The sequence below is a fragment of the Lissotriton helveticus genome, chromosome 2_1 (assembly GCF_964261635.1).
Source record: "Lissotriton helveticus chromosome 2_1, aLisHel1.1, whole genome shotgun sequence".
Lineage (NCBI taxonomy): Eukaryota > Metazoa > Chordata > Amphibia > Caudata > Salamandridae > Lissotriton > Lissotriton helveticus.
Genome location: NC_136059.1, coordinates 1,126,980,141 through 1,126,995,514, shown reverse-complemented (window position 1 = coordinate 1,126,995,514; position 15,374 = coordinate 1,126,980,141). Strand labels below are relative to the sequence as shown.

The following is a 15,374-nucleotide window of genomic DNA, read 5'->3' as shown; positions in this document are numbered from 1 at the left end:
GACTGCTAAAGGCGGGTTTTTCCAAGAAATCGTTGTAGATTTTTGGAACTGGTGGAAGTAGCCAAGCTGTATTAGGACTACTTGAGTTATGTCTTAATATGGTTATGATTTCTATGCCTATATAAGGATACGGTATTTTATATCTATATAAGGGCATGAATCTGGAAAATTACACTAGGGTCCTAAAACGCTATACAACACCCACTCCACGTATTATGTCTAATATTACTAAATCTATAAGCATAAAAAACATAACTAAAGCATGTGTTCATAATCCCACCCAAAATACATGAAATGCATTATACATGGTTTATACACATACATGAGCATTTGTCTTGCACACATTTTACAAGCAATAGCTGTCATTAAAGAATGCTATCTAAATGAATTATGAAATGACATTTATGAAATGGCTCTAAATTTACAGAAATAAAACAGTCGAGACCATTCCATAGCATAATTTATAAAATGCCAACATTTGTCTATAGGAAGTATCAAATGAATTTTTTGTTCTCTAAGAATAGTTCTAGTTTAAGCAGATTACTTTGTGCCAAGTGAAAAGGGTCTATTCTGGGATGAAGAGAAAAAAGTTTTCAAATGTAGATTGTAGAAACATAGAGTTCCCAAGTTAGAGGGTTTGTTTTGAAAAACCGAAGGCCGAATTTCAGAGTTTATGGAACACTGTGTGCACTTTCAAAAGTTATTCTCTGTGTAGGGAGAAAACATCAAGTCATCTAAGCTGGCAAAGAAACAGTCTACCATAGTTGGTGAAAGTGGAACTACTTCATCAAGTAGATCAAATGTGCATAGATGTGAAGCATTGCCGTCTGCGCCAGTCGCATTAGCAATATTCGATGTAGATGGTACCTGTGTGCCTGTTGTTCCACGTACCTCACCAAGAGCTGGATTTTCTGGTGAGATATCAATGAATGCCGTCATCAGGATTGGCAGCCGTTGGGGGCAACACGATGCATGAGGCATTACCAGACCTAGCAAGGCGTCAACATCCGTTGGCAGTGCTGATGGAAGTGTAAGACAGATGTCTCACACGCATTCTTCTCCGCAAAGCAGGGATCGTAGAACAGGTAAAATGCAATCTTGCCAGATTGGTCTGAATGAAAGAAACCAAGTGGTATTCAGATCTCTTAAACGAGCCAAGCCAAGAATCTGTGTAATCCGGTCACTATACCGCATGGCCAGGAGAACCCATCCATTGTAGTCTGGGTATCGTCGGTGACTGGACTGGCCATATCGGAGCTGGAGAAATAAAAATAGAATTCCTGCTACAAGTCCCAAAAGTAGAGGCAGACCACCGAACACAGAGTGCACGAAATTTGGAAAAATGCTGAGTCCCGAAAAGATCATCTTAAATACATGTGCAATGCCACTGGTATCAGACATTTTTAGGATTTGACATAACATTTCTGCGAAATGTACTGGGCAGTACGTTGATAATAATGCATGTATCTCTGCAGAAGTCCTTGCAACTTGCAGATCATACGTTTCTCTAGACGAGGTCAGTGGCACAGTTTTTTGTAAAAGAATGGCTTTCATTCTGCTTAAAGTATCAATTCGTATAGAGAGATATTCAGTGAAGGGCATAACGCCGTCTCCCTGTCTGTAGTACTCTTTGGATACAATACTTGCATACAACAAGTGACCCTGGCTGACACACTAACCAGATAGGCTCTTACTGGCAACATGCCACAACAGCTGTGATCGTTGAGCATAACTTAGCTCCCATTGGAAAGATGCCTAAAAATTGGTTCTATCACGGCTGCTGGAGTACCGTGCATGTGGCAAGAAAGGTTATTTAAAGAACCTTCGCAGGCTCCATGTAAATAAATACCTTTACATAAAAGTGTACCGCTTAGTGAGTTTTTACAGTTCTTTGTACTAAGAAATACCTCCTTTCCCCCACTCCAACATTTCTGTGTATATGGTAAATTCGAGGTTGACTTAATGTATCCTTTACCCAACCTTTCATACAGGCCTGCTGGTATGTTCTGTAGACAATACTGAAATTGGAAAATCGGCACTGGTATTGAGATGGTGCCATGTATTATCCATTCAACTACAGGTTTCTCAGAAACTGTCAATGGTAATCTTTCTAGTTTTTCAGTGCTCAGCACCGTATAGTCTGCTCCTCTTTGTGCCAAAGAGATTTGTTTATCTGTAAGGTTAAGGACAGTAAACAATGACGTGGTATTGATTAGACGCCATGGCACATAGCCTGAACGGAGATTTTGCAATGTCCAGCCTAGTAGCATTATAAAACGCAATTGAGACTGACCATGTTGTAACTTTAGCAAATCCTGTTCTATTATGTCAATGGCAGATGATACAATGCTGTCCAAAGAATAAATTCTGCAGGACAGATTTATTAACCCATTGTCCACTACAGCGAGTGCTTTCTCTAAATTAATACAATCAATTTCCCGTATTTTTTCTGCAGTTTCCATTTGCGTTATTTTCCAAGCTTCGTTGTACGCAGCGTAAATACCGGCGCATATGAAACGTTTTTGTTGTTGTTTGCGAGGCCCGAGTAAGAAGTCTCGCAAGTCAACGCCTTCTTTAAGTAAAGTCAAGTGTTGTTTAATTTCTGGGAGTGTGGATTTCTGTAGCCAATCAAGGCATAGTTTTCCTACACTGTATATGGTGACTATCCCTGGATGTTGTCTCTGGGAGTACCTTGGATCCGGCCTGTTCATTTTGAACCCTTTTGTTTTGTTCATGAATCTATCTTGACAGTTATTCGTGTCTCTGGGCCAGATTAACCATGGTTTCCAATCAGGATTGGTTCTGTTTTGTTTTAAAATCTGTTTTACGTCTACCTCCTCATCTGCAGTGCCATTACTGTCAGGTGTTGCCTTAGGTATGGACGGTTTGTTTAAATCTTTTATCTTAGCTAAGCCAAGACATGATGTTTGTTGGACAGTGTCGTTCAAAAATATGATTTGTTCTGGTATAATGCAGGCTCTGAACAAGGCTTCTGAACCCTGCACCTGCCATTCTTTTGTGCCCCAGACAGTTTTTGTCTCAATGTTGTCTTTCCAAAAGTTAAAACCTAATGTAGACAGCGGAGCATAAAAGTTTGCAGAATAAATTTGTTTAGTATTGGTCAACATCGTTTTCATCCCTGTCTTATTCACATTTTTTTAAATAAAACGTTTCTGGGTTTGTGACATTAAAACCTGTAAAGTATGGAAATAAGTCTGACATCATATTATTAACAGTTTCAAAGTCCCAATCATCTGAAAAGGTGCTTGATGAAACAAAATCACTTAAAGAAACCTTGAACTGGTGTGGAATTTTCAACAGTTCCACCGGGCCCAAAATGTCATAGTCAGTTGAGTCCCATGCTATACCACCAGGTATAGGAACGGCTGTGATGTTCACTGATGACGGGTCTCTTCGCTCTCGATGAGATGGTTTGTAAGGTTGCAGGAGTAAGTTGATGTTCTTACTTGCTGTGTCCATTGTACTGTATTTTCCATCTATCATTTGTCACAAACTCAATACAAGAATGAGCCATAGTAGTAGAAAAAGTACACCTAATCCTATCCAAAATTCAACCCATGGCAAAACCAGATATGTTTTCTCAAGTTGATGAAAGAGTTTTGTTATTTTTTCTTTGAAAGTTTTATTAACTGGCGTTGTTTCAGGTTCACTGGGATCCTCAGAAAAGTTATCGAAGTTGATAAAATAGCCAGAGGCAGTTCTGTCAATAGTTGGTATCGCATCCAGATTCTTTGGAATCACTGCAGTTTCCTTCTCCTTTGACATGTTTGTATAGTCAGATGCTACATCATTGCAGACAGGAGTTTCTTGACGAACTGATATTTGGGTATCAAGAGGGACAAGTTCCATAGCTTTGTTGCTTAGTCCTTCTTTTCACACTGTAGGTTCATCAAAGGTGATAAGTCTTTCAGTTTGAACCTCTTGAATAGTAGCCAGATTTGATTGTCTGCTACTTCTTGGGAGTCCACTGGGCCTACTGCTTATTATCGGCCACATGATGTGGTTTTACCAGGTCAATTGATACTGTTCTGTTCTCCCTTTTACCAGCAAGCAGTGGTAGTAACACTGATCTTGTTCCAAGAATTGCTAAGACAGGTACTGCTTTTCTATAAGAAGGCCCAAATTCCTTCTTCACCGTGATCTTTTCCTTGACTAGATCCCCAATCTTTGGAATCCAGACTGGTCTTGCTGGGACAGGTGGTTTTTCTTCAGTGGTCATTGGGATTTGTGTTGTGTTACTCAGACTTCTTCTTGTTTCATTTAAGTCCTGTAAAACAGCCAAACGGTCTTTGATATCAAAGGGTTTCTGTTCCACTACTGAAGTGCAACAATCAAGGTCCTGGATAAGCATTCTAGTACCAAATAATAATTCATATGGAGTGATTCCCCCCAGAGAATTTCTTGGCAGATTATTAAGACCTCTTTGGACACTATTTAGATGTTTGGCCCACCCGTCACCCGAACCTAATACCCTAGCTGTTATAGATTGCTTTATGTCATGGTTTTTTCTTTCCTCTCATGATGGAAGGGACTCGAACACCGCAATGCAACGCCCAAGCTGGCCATGGCCTCCTTGCAAGCTTTGGAGCTAAACGCAGGACCCTGGTCAGAATGTAACGTGCCGATTGCGTATGTGCCGATAAAGATTCGCAAAACTTTTATAACAGTTCTGGCGTCAGTCAAGCGCTGGGGCCACATCCAAATGAATCTTTGTCTTAATATTTGTGCCCCCACTATGGAGAAAGCGGTCAAATGCCTGCTTTCAGGTGCAATGTTTTGACAAAAGAAACCATTGGAGATATCTAATGTAGTTTTATATTTTTTGCGCTCGATGTTATTCATCAGTGCTGCACTATGTGCGTTTTGTACTGCAAAAGTTTGGCAACAGGAATTTAGATGTCTGTAATCCAAAACTAGACGATATGAATTGTCTGGTTTGGAGACAGGAAACAAAGGATTGTTCATTGATGAGGTGCATGCTTCAATCACCCCTTGTTATTCAAGTTGATTTAAAATCTCCCTGGCCTGTTTTTTAGCTTCCTGTTTTACAGGATATTGCCTTTGCATTTTTGGTTGAGCTTTCAACTGGATTTTATGGTGAAGGGAATCCTCACCATATCCTACATGATTTTTGTATAGTGCTGGGCCTGGGCCACAGCCCATTTCCTAGCATATGTGTATTTTTTTATGAATTGGAATGTGATTTGAGAAGGCTGGCATAATTATATCTTCGCCATGTGGGCACTCCCTGACACATTCAGGTGGCCAGTCTTGTTCAGCTAGTAGGATGTCATAACCCTTAGCGAGCTTCTCCCAAAAGAGTGCTCTGATTTTTCTTGGTTTGTCACCCTCCATCTGGAGTGTTACTTCATATAACTTATGTGGTACACTAACCCTGGTATCTGGAGTTTCAACTTGGATGCTTTCATTCAAGTCCACTGTCTCCAGATGATCCTTCATGATCTTGCGAGCTATGGTTACCTCTGCTGCGCTGTCTAGCAGTGTTTGGGCCCACTCCACAACTGAGTTGTGTCCTCAAGATCCTCGGCATGTCTGATCTTTTGCTACCTTCTTTTTTGGAAATTGGCTTTTCTTATTTTTTGGAACACGCTGTTAGTCTTTGGACTTCACTCGTTCTTCTATTTGTTCTGAACGTCCTCTTCTTTTGGATTTCTGCGAGGAAGTCTGAAAGGTACAAGAGGAACGTGTATCATTATCTTGCTATCTATCAGGTTTTCTTAAATTATCCCTATTTCTAAGGTTTTACCTTTTGTCGGAGGGCTCCTGCTGAGGAGCCCTACCTCTGGACTGGGAACGCTTCGCTCTAAGAAGTGTCTGTTTGGTGTTGTCCCACTTCTTCTTTGGAGTAGTGAGATTATTTTTAATAAAAACTTTTTCAGGATTTTCAGTTAGTTGGGGTTTTAATGGTTTCCCACCCAAACTATCTCTACCTAGTTCTTCATAGGATTTTTCAATAATTCTGGCAAGCTCATACGGTTGCTCAGTAATATCTGTTTCTTTTAGTTTTGGGCGGATCGCCACTATTGCTGCTTCACCTTTTATTTTGGCTAATAGTATAGCCGAGACCTGTTTGAAATCTTTCAGTAATTTCATACCCAGATTTAAGGCCGGTTCTGGACCATATTCATTTTGAATCTGTCTTAGAACGTCTGGTATTACCGCCATAGACGGGACACCATGTGTTTTTGTGTAGATTGAAGCAAAGACTGTACCCCAAGTGTCGCAGTCCTCTACGTGTGGTGCAATCCCCATTGGTAAACAGATTGTCAGAATCCTGTGTTTCTCATGAGGTGTACTATCAGGGAATACTGCCTCTATTTGAGTATTTTTTGTGCTAACCAGAACGGAATTTGTTCTCGTTTTGCGGGCAATTTACCAATGACTGTATAGTCTGTGGTGTATTTTTGTTTGTGGTCCCTTGATAAGGGGTGTGCTGTGGAATTCTTACAGCTGGTTGGACTGTTAAAGTCCTCATGACATATTGAACCAACTGCCTGTGTATTTTAATAAGCTGTTTTAGCTGAGCTAATAGTTCAGGACCTGTCATTGTTTCAATGTCAGGATGTGGTGTATAGCTGGCTAGTACTGGTCATGTCGCTCCTGGTCTACCTAGTGGACCAAGCCTGGTAATGTGATTTTGATGTTGTAGGGCGCCTTTAAACCAGAGCTGATGCTCTTGGTAAGTTAGTGGAATTTCAACGTCCTCGAAAGGAAGGTTCCTCTTCTTTGTAGTAGTGGAACATATGTGTTGTTGGATTTGCTTGTCGAAAGATAATCCATGAATAGAATAGTTATTTCACTCAGTCAATCGTGCATGCTTCGTTTCACTAGAGGTGCAGAGAAATAGAGAGACTGGCGTTTTCAATGAAAGGGTATTTATTGAACGGTCTTCTTTCTCAAGCTTAAGAAATGAACTGCTGCAATTGTAATACTTGATGTAAAGTACAGAGCATATAATACGAAGAGTATTATAAAATAATACTTTAAAAGCATGATATGGGTTCTAAGCCATAAGATACCTAAAATGCATAAAATACATACAGTGATAAATAATGACTAAAAGTACTCAACTTGTGCTTCTAAAATATGCCTACCCCAGTGTACCTAACCTAGGTCTAGTACAAGGGAAGAAGTAAGTGAGGTGTAGCCTAGTATCTGAAAGAAACAGGTTAGTATTAGATTCCTTACCTTAGAATATCCCCAGGCGTCAGTCTGGATCCGGAAACTTTTGCGTAGCAGTACCCCTGCGCGTCGGTAGGCGTCGTCTGCAGGCGTCCCCTGCGGCTCCGCGTCGTCGGCGTCATGCGCCGTGATGACGTCGCTGGAGTATATAGACGCCGCCTCCGCGCGCTGACGTCAGTTCTTCTTTTTTCCGCGCCAGTTAGCGCAGATCCGAAGAGCAGTACTCCGGTCTTTTGACCTAAGTTTTTGATAACTCTAACTCTTTCAGGTGCCGGTAGGATGCCCGGTTTTAAAAGTTGTGACGGGTGCGACCGCCTGATGTCGGTCACCGACCACCATCGACTCTGCCTCCGGTGTCTGGGCGCGGACCACGACGTGGAGTCCTGCGTCGACTGCCGGGCCTTAACGAGTAAGGCTAGGCGGGAGCGGTCCCGCAAGCTACTCGAGCTCCGGGTGTCGGCCCCGCGTCGAGCGGTCCCGGTCCGGACGGAGGTCGAGGGAGCGGTCGAGAGAACGGTCGCGGAGCCGCCACGAGCGCTCCGGAAGTCGTCACCATTCCTCCGGTTCCTCAGGTAAGCGACACAAGAAGTCGGGGCTTCGTCATCGTACCCCCGACTCCCCCCGACGCCCGCGTGATGCGGCCGGGGGTTCGGGTGGCCCCACCCCCGCGGCCCCGCGTGGGTCGCCGACACCGTCTGCCCCATACCAGTCGGTCCCTGGGGAAGGCGCGTCACGCGAGGAGATTGAGGAGTTCCTCATGGCCATGAGGGCGCTGTCTCCTCCGGCGGGGCCTACGGCGCCTGCAGGCCCGTCGGTCCCGTCTGGGGGCCCGAGCGGTTCGGGTGCACCTGCCCCGGCGCCGCTGGGCCCTTCAGGGTCGTCGCCGGCTGGTCAACCGGCCTCTCCGGCGCCGATTCCATCGGGGCAACCCGTGGTGCCGCCTCCGCGCGGTGCCGTGACTCCGACGCCGGTTCCGGCCGGCGCCGCGCGGCGCCACCCCCATTCCCTCTCTGAATCCGGACGCGGAGTCGGACCGGCATCGTCCGACGCCGAGTCCGGCGCCGTTGGGGCCCATGGGCTCCGAGGAGCCGGTCTATATCGTTGAGTCAAACTATGGCGATGAGGACGATTATGTAGAGGGTTGGGAGGGGTCTGAGGACCCTCTGTCACGAGAATGCCAGTACGACGTGGACTGGGCAGGTGACTTGGGTGATGCCAGTGGTCTGGACGAATCGCCTAACCCTGGGTTTGTCTCGCCTCCCACTGTGGCGTCGGAGGCTGGGGCTGCCTATTCTGTGGTACTGATGAGGGCTGCCAAGGCCTTGCGCCTCGAGCTCCCCGTCGCTAAGGTGAAGCCTAACATCCTCACCGAGGTATTCAAACCGCAGTCATGCCCACAGGAGCCTCTGCTGCCGTTTAATGACGCCTTGACGGATGTCCTTTTGGGCACGTGGTCCAGGCCCGCTTCCGGTTCACCTGTTGATCGGAACGTTGCCAGGCGCCACCGTCCGTGTTCGTCCGACCCTGCCTTCCTGTCCACCCATCCCTCCCCTGAGAGTCTGGTGATCCAGGCCTCCACTTCCCAGTCCGCATTCCCGTCGGCCCCGCCCTATCGGGAATCTAAGCGGTACGACCAGTTTGGCAAGAAGGTCTTCTCGTCCCTGAGTGCGGGACTGCGGTCTTGCAATACCGCATGCCTCTTGGGCCGCTACACCCACTCTCTGTGGGATACGGTCGCGGAGTGTCTGCCGCAATGCCCGCAGGAGGTACGGGACAAGCTCGGCCAGGCTTTGGTTGAAGGCCGTGACGCGGCGAGGTATTCCATACGGTGTGGTCTTGACACGACCGACTCGCTGGGCAGAGCGATGTCCACGACGGTGGCGATTCGTCGCCATGCTTGGCTGAGATCCGCCAACTTCTCGCCGGATGTCCAGAATGCCCTGATGGACATGCCGTTCGATGGCAGTCGCCTGTTCGGCGACAAAGCGGACAACGCGCTTGAGCGCTTCAAGGACTCCAGGGTCACGGCCAAGTCCTTGGGTCTCTCGACCCAGCGCCAGCAAACGGGTTCGTTTTGCTCCTTTCGTGGCCAAGGAAGGGGCGGTCCCACACGTGCTGCCAGCCACGCACCGCAGAACGCTCCTCAACGCGGTGGCGGCCGTGGATTCCGCCGTGGTGGCGGTCGGGGACAGCGGCGAGGTCAGGCCACACCTCCCCCCGCAGCAGCCTCCAAGTCCTCCTAGTCCGAGCTTTCAGGCCCATGTGACGCCAGTGGGTGGCAGGGTTCGCCATCACCACTCCCGCTGGCGCACTATCACATCGGACAGGTGGGTGCTGCAGCTCGTCCGAAGGGGCTACTCCCTCCCCTTCGAGACCACTCCTCCAGCCATGCCACCGCAGAACCACCGTGTGTCGGGGGACCACTTGACACTTCTGCAGGAGGAAGTTACGGCCCTCTTGGCCAAGGGGGCCATCGAGCGCGTTCCTGGGCCAGAAGTAGGGTGTGGTTGCTATTCCCACTTCTTTCTGGTACCCAAGAAGGACAAGGGGGGCCTGCGTCCTATCTTGGATCTACGGAACGTCAACGGCTTCCTCCGGAAGGAGAAGTTCAAGATGTTGACTTTGGCTCAGGTCTTGGCTGCTCTAGACCCACTAGACTGGATGGTAGCGTTGGACTTGCAGGATGCGTATTTTCACATCCCCGTCCTGCCGGCCCACCGGCGTTACCTGCGGTTCACGGTAGGCCACGAGCACTTTCAGTTTATCGTGCTTCCATTCGGCCTTACCAGCGCCCCACGGGTGTTCACGAAAGTGATGGCGGTGGTCGCAGCTCATCTGCGCCGGTTAGGGGTTTCAGTCTTCCCCTACCTCGACGACTGGTTGTTGAAGGCGGGCTCGCCCCAGACAGTCGTCCACCACCTTCAGATGACGGCAGACCTCCTGCACGAGCTGGGGTTTTCCATCAATGTGCCGAAATCACACCTGTGTCCCTCCCAAAAGCTCCTTTTCATCGGAGCGGTTCTCGACTCGGCGCAGTTTCGGGTTTATCCTCCGGAACGGCGGGTCCGGGATATTCAGGCTCTGATTCCCATCTTTCAGCCGTTGTCCCGGGTCTCGGTCAGGTTGACGCTGCGGCTTCTGGGGCTGATGGCCTCCTGCATCCTTCTGGTGCATCACGCCAGGTGGCGGATGCGGGCTCTGCAGTGGGACCTGAAGTTTCAGTGGGCCCAGCATCAAGGCAACCTATCCGACCATGTCCTGATCTCGGAGGGCACTGCGAGACAGTTGCAGTGGTGGCTCACGGACCGCGATTGGGTCTGCGGCAGAACCCTCTCCCTTCCCCAACCGGAGCACGTAGTTGTGACGGACGCATCCCTCCAGGGCTGGGGAGGCCACTTGGGAGAGGCGGAGATCAGAGGCATCTGGTCTCCGGCGGAGTCCCGGCTCCATATCAACATGTTGGAGCTGCAGGCGATTCGCCTAGCACTGAAGGCATTCCTCCCCTTTGTCAACAGGAGTGTTGTGCAGGTGTTCACGGACAACACCACTGCCATGTGGTACTGCAACAAACAGGGCGGGGTGGGGTCGTGGACCCTCTGCCAGGAGGCTCTGCGCCTCTGGCAATGGCTGGAACGTCAGGGCGTGACTCTGACGGTTCAACACCTGGCAGGTTCTCTGAACGCCAGGGCGGACGAACTCAGCCGTCGGTGCTCGGTGGATCACGAATGGCGTCTGAACTCGGACGTGGCGAAAGGCCTCTTTCTGCAATGGGGAGAGCCTTGGTTAGATCTATTCGCCACAGAAGAGAACGCGCAATGTCATCAGTTCTGCGCGTTGGAGTTTCCAAGACGGCACTCGCTCGGCGACGCCTTTCGGCGCGAGTGGAGTTGCGGTCTGTTGTACGCCTTTACGCCTATACCACTTCTGCCCAGAGTGCTGAAGAAGATCAGGCGCGACCGGGCCCAAGTTATCCTTGTGGCTCCGGACTGGGCTCGAAGGTACTGGTATCCCGAGCTACTCAGCATGTCAGTCGGTCCCTCGATCCGCCTGCCCCTTCAGGAGGACCTTCTGTCGCAGCAGCAGGGGACGGTCCTCCACCCGAACCTGTCCAGTCTCCACCTCCATGCTTGGAGATTGAGCGGCGGCAGTTGAGGCCATTTGACTTGCCTCCTGAAGTCTGTGATGTGATTCTGGCAGCCAGGCGTCCCTCCACAAAGTCGGTATACGCCTGCCGGTGGAACAGATTTGTGGCATGGTGCACAGCAAAGGCTGTGGATCCTCTCTCTGCTCCCCTTTCTGAGGTTCTCCTCTTCCTTCTTTCTCTTGCCCAGCAGGGCTCTTCTCTGGGCACTATCAAGGGCTACCTTTCTGCCCTTTCCGCCTTCTTAAGGCTACCTGATCAGCCATCTTTATTCAAGTCCCCTATTGTACTGAGATTCTTGAAAGGCATCACGCACATGTATCCACCTGTTCCGTTCGTGATGCCTCAGTGGGACTTGAACCTGGTTCTGACTTTCTTGATGTGCGCTCCCTTTGAGCCGCTTCATTCCTGTCCTCTACGTCTTCTCACTTTAAAGACGGCTTTCCTGGTTGCCATCACCTCTGCCAGGAGAGTGAGTGAGCTCCAGGCTCTTTCTGTTAAACCTCCTTTCTTGTCCGTTCATCCTGACAAGGTGGTTCTTAGAACTAGACCTTCTTTCCTGCCCAAAGTAGTTTCTGCTTTTCACATCGGGCAGTCCATCACCTTACCCTCCTTCTTGCCGCCTCCGCATCCTTCAAAAGATGAAGAGCGGCTCCATCGTCTGGACCCAAAACGTGCGCTTTCATTTTATATGGATCGCACACGCCAGTTCCGGGTGGATGACCAACTGTTTGTTGGCTACGTGGGTGAGAAGAAGGGAAGGGCGGTACAGAAACGAACCATCTCTCGGTGGGTCGTCCTGTGCATCAAAGCCTGCTACTCTTTGGCTCGGAAGGAGCCTCCTGTTGGGCTGAGGGCCCATTCCACTCGGGCCACGGCGGCTACTACTGCCCTGGGCCGGGGAGTCCCTTTGCGGGACATTTGCCAGGCGGCTACGTGGGCCTCGCTGCACACCTTTGCGAGGCATTACTGCCTGGACAGTCAAGTCCGGAGGGACGGCTTCTTTGGCCGTTCGGTCCTCCAGGATTTTCTGGTGTAGAATTGTATTGGTTCGCAGACCCACCACCGGGGTTGGTATTGCTGGGGGTATCTATTCTAAGGTAAGGAATCTAATACTAACCTGTTTCTTTCAGATGAACAAGTTACTTACCTTCGGTAACGATATATCTGTAAGAAACAGTAGTTAGTATTAGATTCCTTACCGCCCCACCCATCCTCCCCGTTCTGCGAACTGATACCTAGGGTTAAGGACATCCCTTTCAGGGCCCTAGTTTCACATGGCACCAGCGTTGGTTCTCACATGGCTCTGCGTGTTCTGGCGTGGAAAAGCTGTGTGCAAAGAACTGACGTCAGCGCGCGGAGGCGGCGTCTATATACTCCAGCGACGTCATCACGGCGCACGACGCCGACAACGCGGAGCCGCAGGGGACGCCTGCAGACGACGCCTACCGACGCGCAGGGGTACTGCTACGCAAAAGTTTCCGGATCCAGACTGACGCCTGGGGATATTCTAAGGTAAGGAATCTAATACTAACTACTGTTTCTTACAGATATATCGTTACCGAAGGTAAGTAACTTGTTCTTTAGTATTAGTTGCCAAGAATCTATTCCAAGAATTCTCTTAGTGTCTAATCCGCTCCGTACCTTGGTTTAGAATGTAGGAGGTCTTGTATCTCTCTCTCAGGACTCGATATCCCAGCAACCCGCAAGGGTAGCCTGGAAACACTGGAGCTGGATTTCTCGGCAGGAGAAAGTACAGCGTATCTCAGTGCGTCAGCTGGAGGGTCTGCTTCCTTCGGCACTTGCTGCAGCACGGCGTGTCGGGCAAGTAGATAGTCTAACTGCTCCAAACCACCATGTGTTTGTTTGGACAAGTGTGGGCATATTTATACCTTGAAGGTGCCGAGTTTGACGTATGATTGGACATAATAATGTCATCAGAGACTTAATTCTCTGAAAACTCCATGATTTCTTGGATAACGTAATATTCATGCAGGGGGAAGTCCCTGACTGCTGAAGGCAGGTTTTTCCAAGAAACCGTCGTAGATTTTCGGTACTGGTGGAAGTAGCCAAGCCGTATTAGGACTACTTTAGTTATGTCTTAATATGGTTATGATTTCTATGCCTATAGAAGGATACGGTATTTTATATCTACATAAGGGCATGAATCGGGAAAATTACACTAGGGTCCTAAAACGCTATACAACAGTTGCACATGCACAATGCAGCATTTTCCATCATTCAGGATTTATTATTTGTAGAGCATGAACAAAATGGAAAATACATACTTTGACATGCTCCCTGGACTCGGAGTTTGGTTTATTTCTCCCAAAATGATTTTTACTAATCTTAAAAAGATACAAACTATAGGAAAAGCTGCCATGCAATAAAACTAGTGAACGTTCGTTTAGCGGTTTAGTAGTCCACACAAGCAGAAACGTATCCTGTAAGAAATCCCCTTTTTATGTGAGCCAGGTCACAAGTTTTACCCCATCCCCTGCTTAATGGTAATGGAACAGTGTGAACGATCCTCACCAAGTTTTCATTCCTTTTGAACTCCATTTCTTCAAATAGATTGAAGGTCTAGAAAATCGGATTGGAGTGAAATATCAACCAGAGGTGCGTAAACTGCGTTCTGCTTTGCAGAAACAGTGAGTTTGAAATTAGCTGGAACAAAAGTGTGTTGCCTAAGTTTGTCCGCATGGTACTGTCTGAATAAATGGTAATTTGCAAGAAGCAAGTAAGATTTGGATTTGAGTTTTGTATCATGAATTGACTGCTAATCTATTTTTCAAATGTCTTACTCTAGCTCCCACAAACCTCCCTCTCCCAAGATAGCAAGTTGGTTTATGTTCAGTTGCTGTGGGACAATATCAATATCCACCAACAACCTGGAGAACCTCTATATGCATCCTGGAGAAACCTGAGTAAGTATATAAGGAATTTATCTTTTATTCCACACTGCATTAATACTGTTATTGTGACCATAAGATATATTAGGGTTCCTAACCTCGTCTCATGCCTGGATAATACAAATACATATAGCAATCCAAGTATTTCAAATGACATTTTTTAAATCTGTTTTTCCACATCATGCTTGGCAGTAGTATCACTAAATATTTTGTTTATTCCATTTATTAATATTCCCTGCCCCATCCCATACTTATGCCACCTTTATCCTTATAAGCCAATTTAAAGAATTAAAAATTTTACTGCACACTAATGAAAACAAGTTAGATACCTTCTCTCCAAGCTTGTGACAGTTTGCAACTTTATTGACTGTTTTTGTTAAATGGGTGATCAAATTGTAAGTGTTTGACATTAGCACAGCATGGGTAAATAAGAAAAGAAATTGGCACTGTGCGCTGACACACTTCCTTAAATTTATTTCCCTGCACCATGTTACTTGTCTTAGACTTGCTCACCCTGTGGTAGCATAGTTTCACCCCATCAGGTGGTGGTTGGGAGGGGAGTGTTTTGTTGTTGGTTCAACTACCTGCATTATTATCTAGGCTACACCATGTTACCTTTACATAACTTATTAAACCTAATTATGAGATAACTTCCTCTTATGGTATAAACTATTAGGGGCAAATGAAGATGTTGATGACCATGAAATGTTTGTTTGGATGCATATGAATAGATGATTTGGGGCCAGATGTACGACCCGCCAATTAGCGAGTCGCAAATTGCATCGCATTTGCGATTCACAATTTGAGACTCGATGATTGGAATGCACGACAGTGTCTCAGACGCTGTCCAATTCCCAATGGGGTCGCAAATTGCATGCCTCATTAATATTAATGAGGCAGGCGAAATTTGCTACCCCATTAGGAATGGCTAGCACTCACAGGGATGGTGGCCTGCTGGGGTCAGCAGACCACAATGCCTGTGACTGCTTGTTTAATAAAGCAGTTTTTTTTCTCCAAGGGGAGAGGTGTGGCGCCGCGGCCAGGGCGACTGACGCTGGAATCTGGGGATCACGATTCGATCCCCGGCACCGGCGGCA

At 47.7% G+C, this 15,374-nt stretch overlaps 1 protein-coding gene across 1 annotated transcript in view; it reads left to right on the top strand.

Annotated features, from left to right (window-relative positions):
- Positions 1 to 15,374, top strand: part of DENND4C (DENN domain containing 4C) — a 1,285,018-nt gene that overhangs the window by 1,124,739 nt on the left and 144,905 nt on the right. Inside the window, exon 32 of the mRNA XM_078675962.1 lies at positions 14,175 to 14,292. Within this exon, the coding sequence (XP_078532088.1) occupies positions 14,175 to 14,292 (118 nt within the window). The remainder of the gene's footprint in view (positions 1 to 14,174; positions 14,293 to 15,374) is intronic.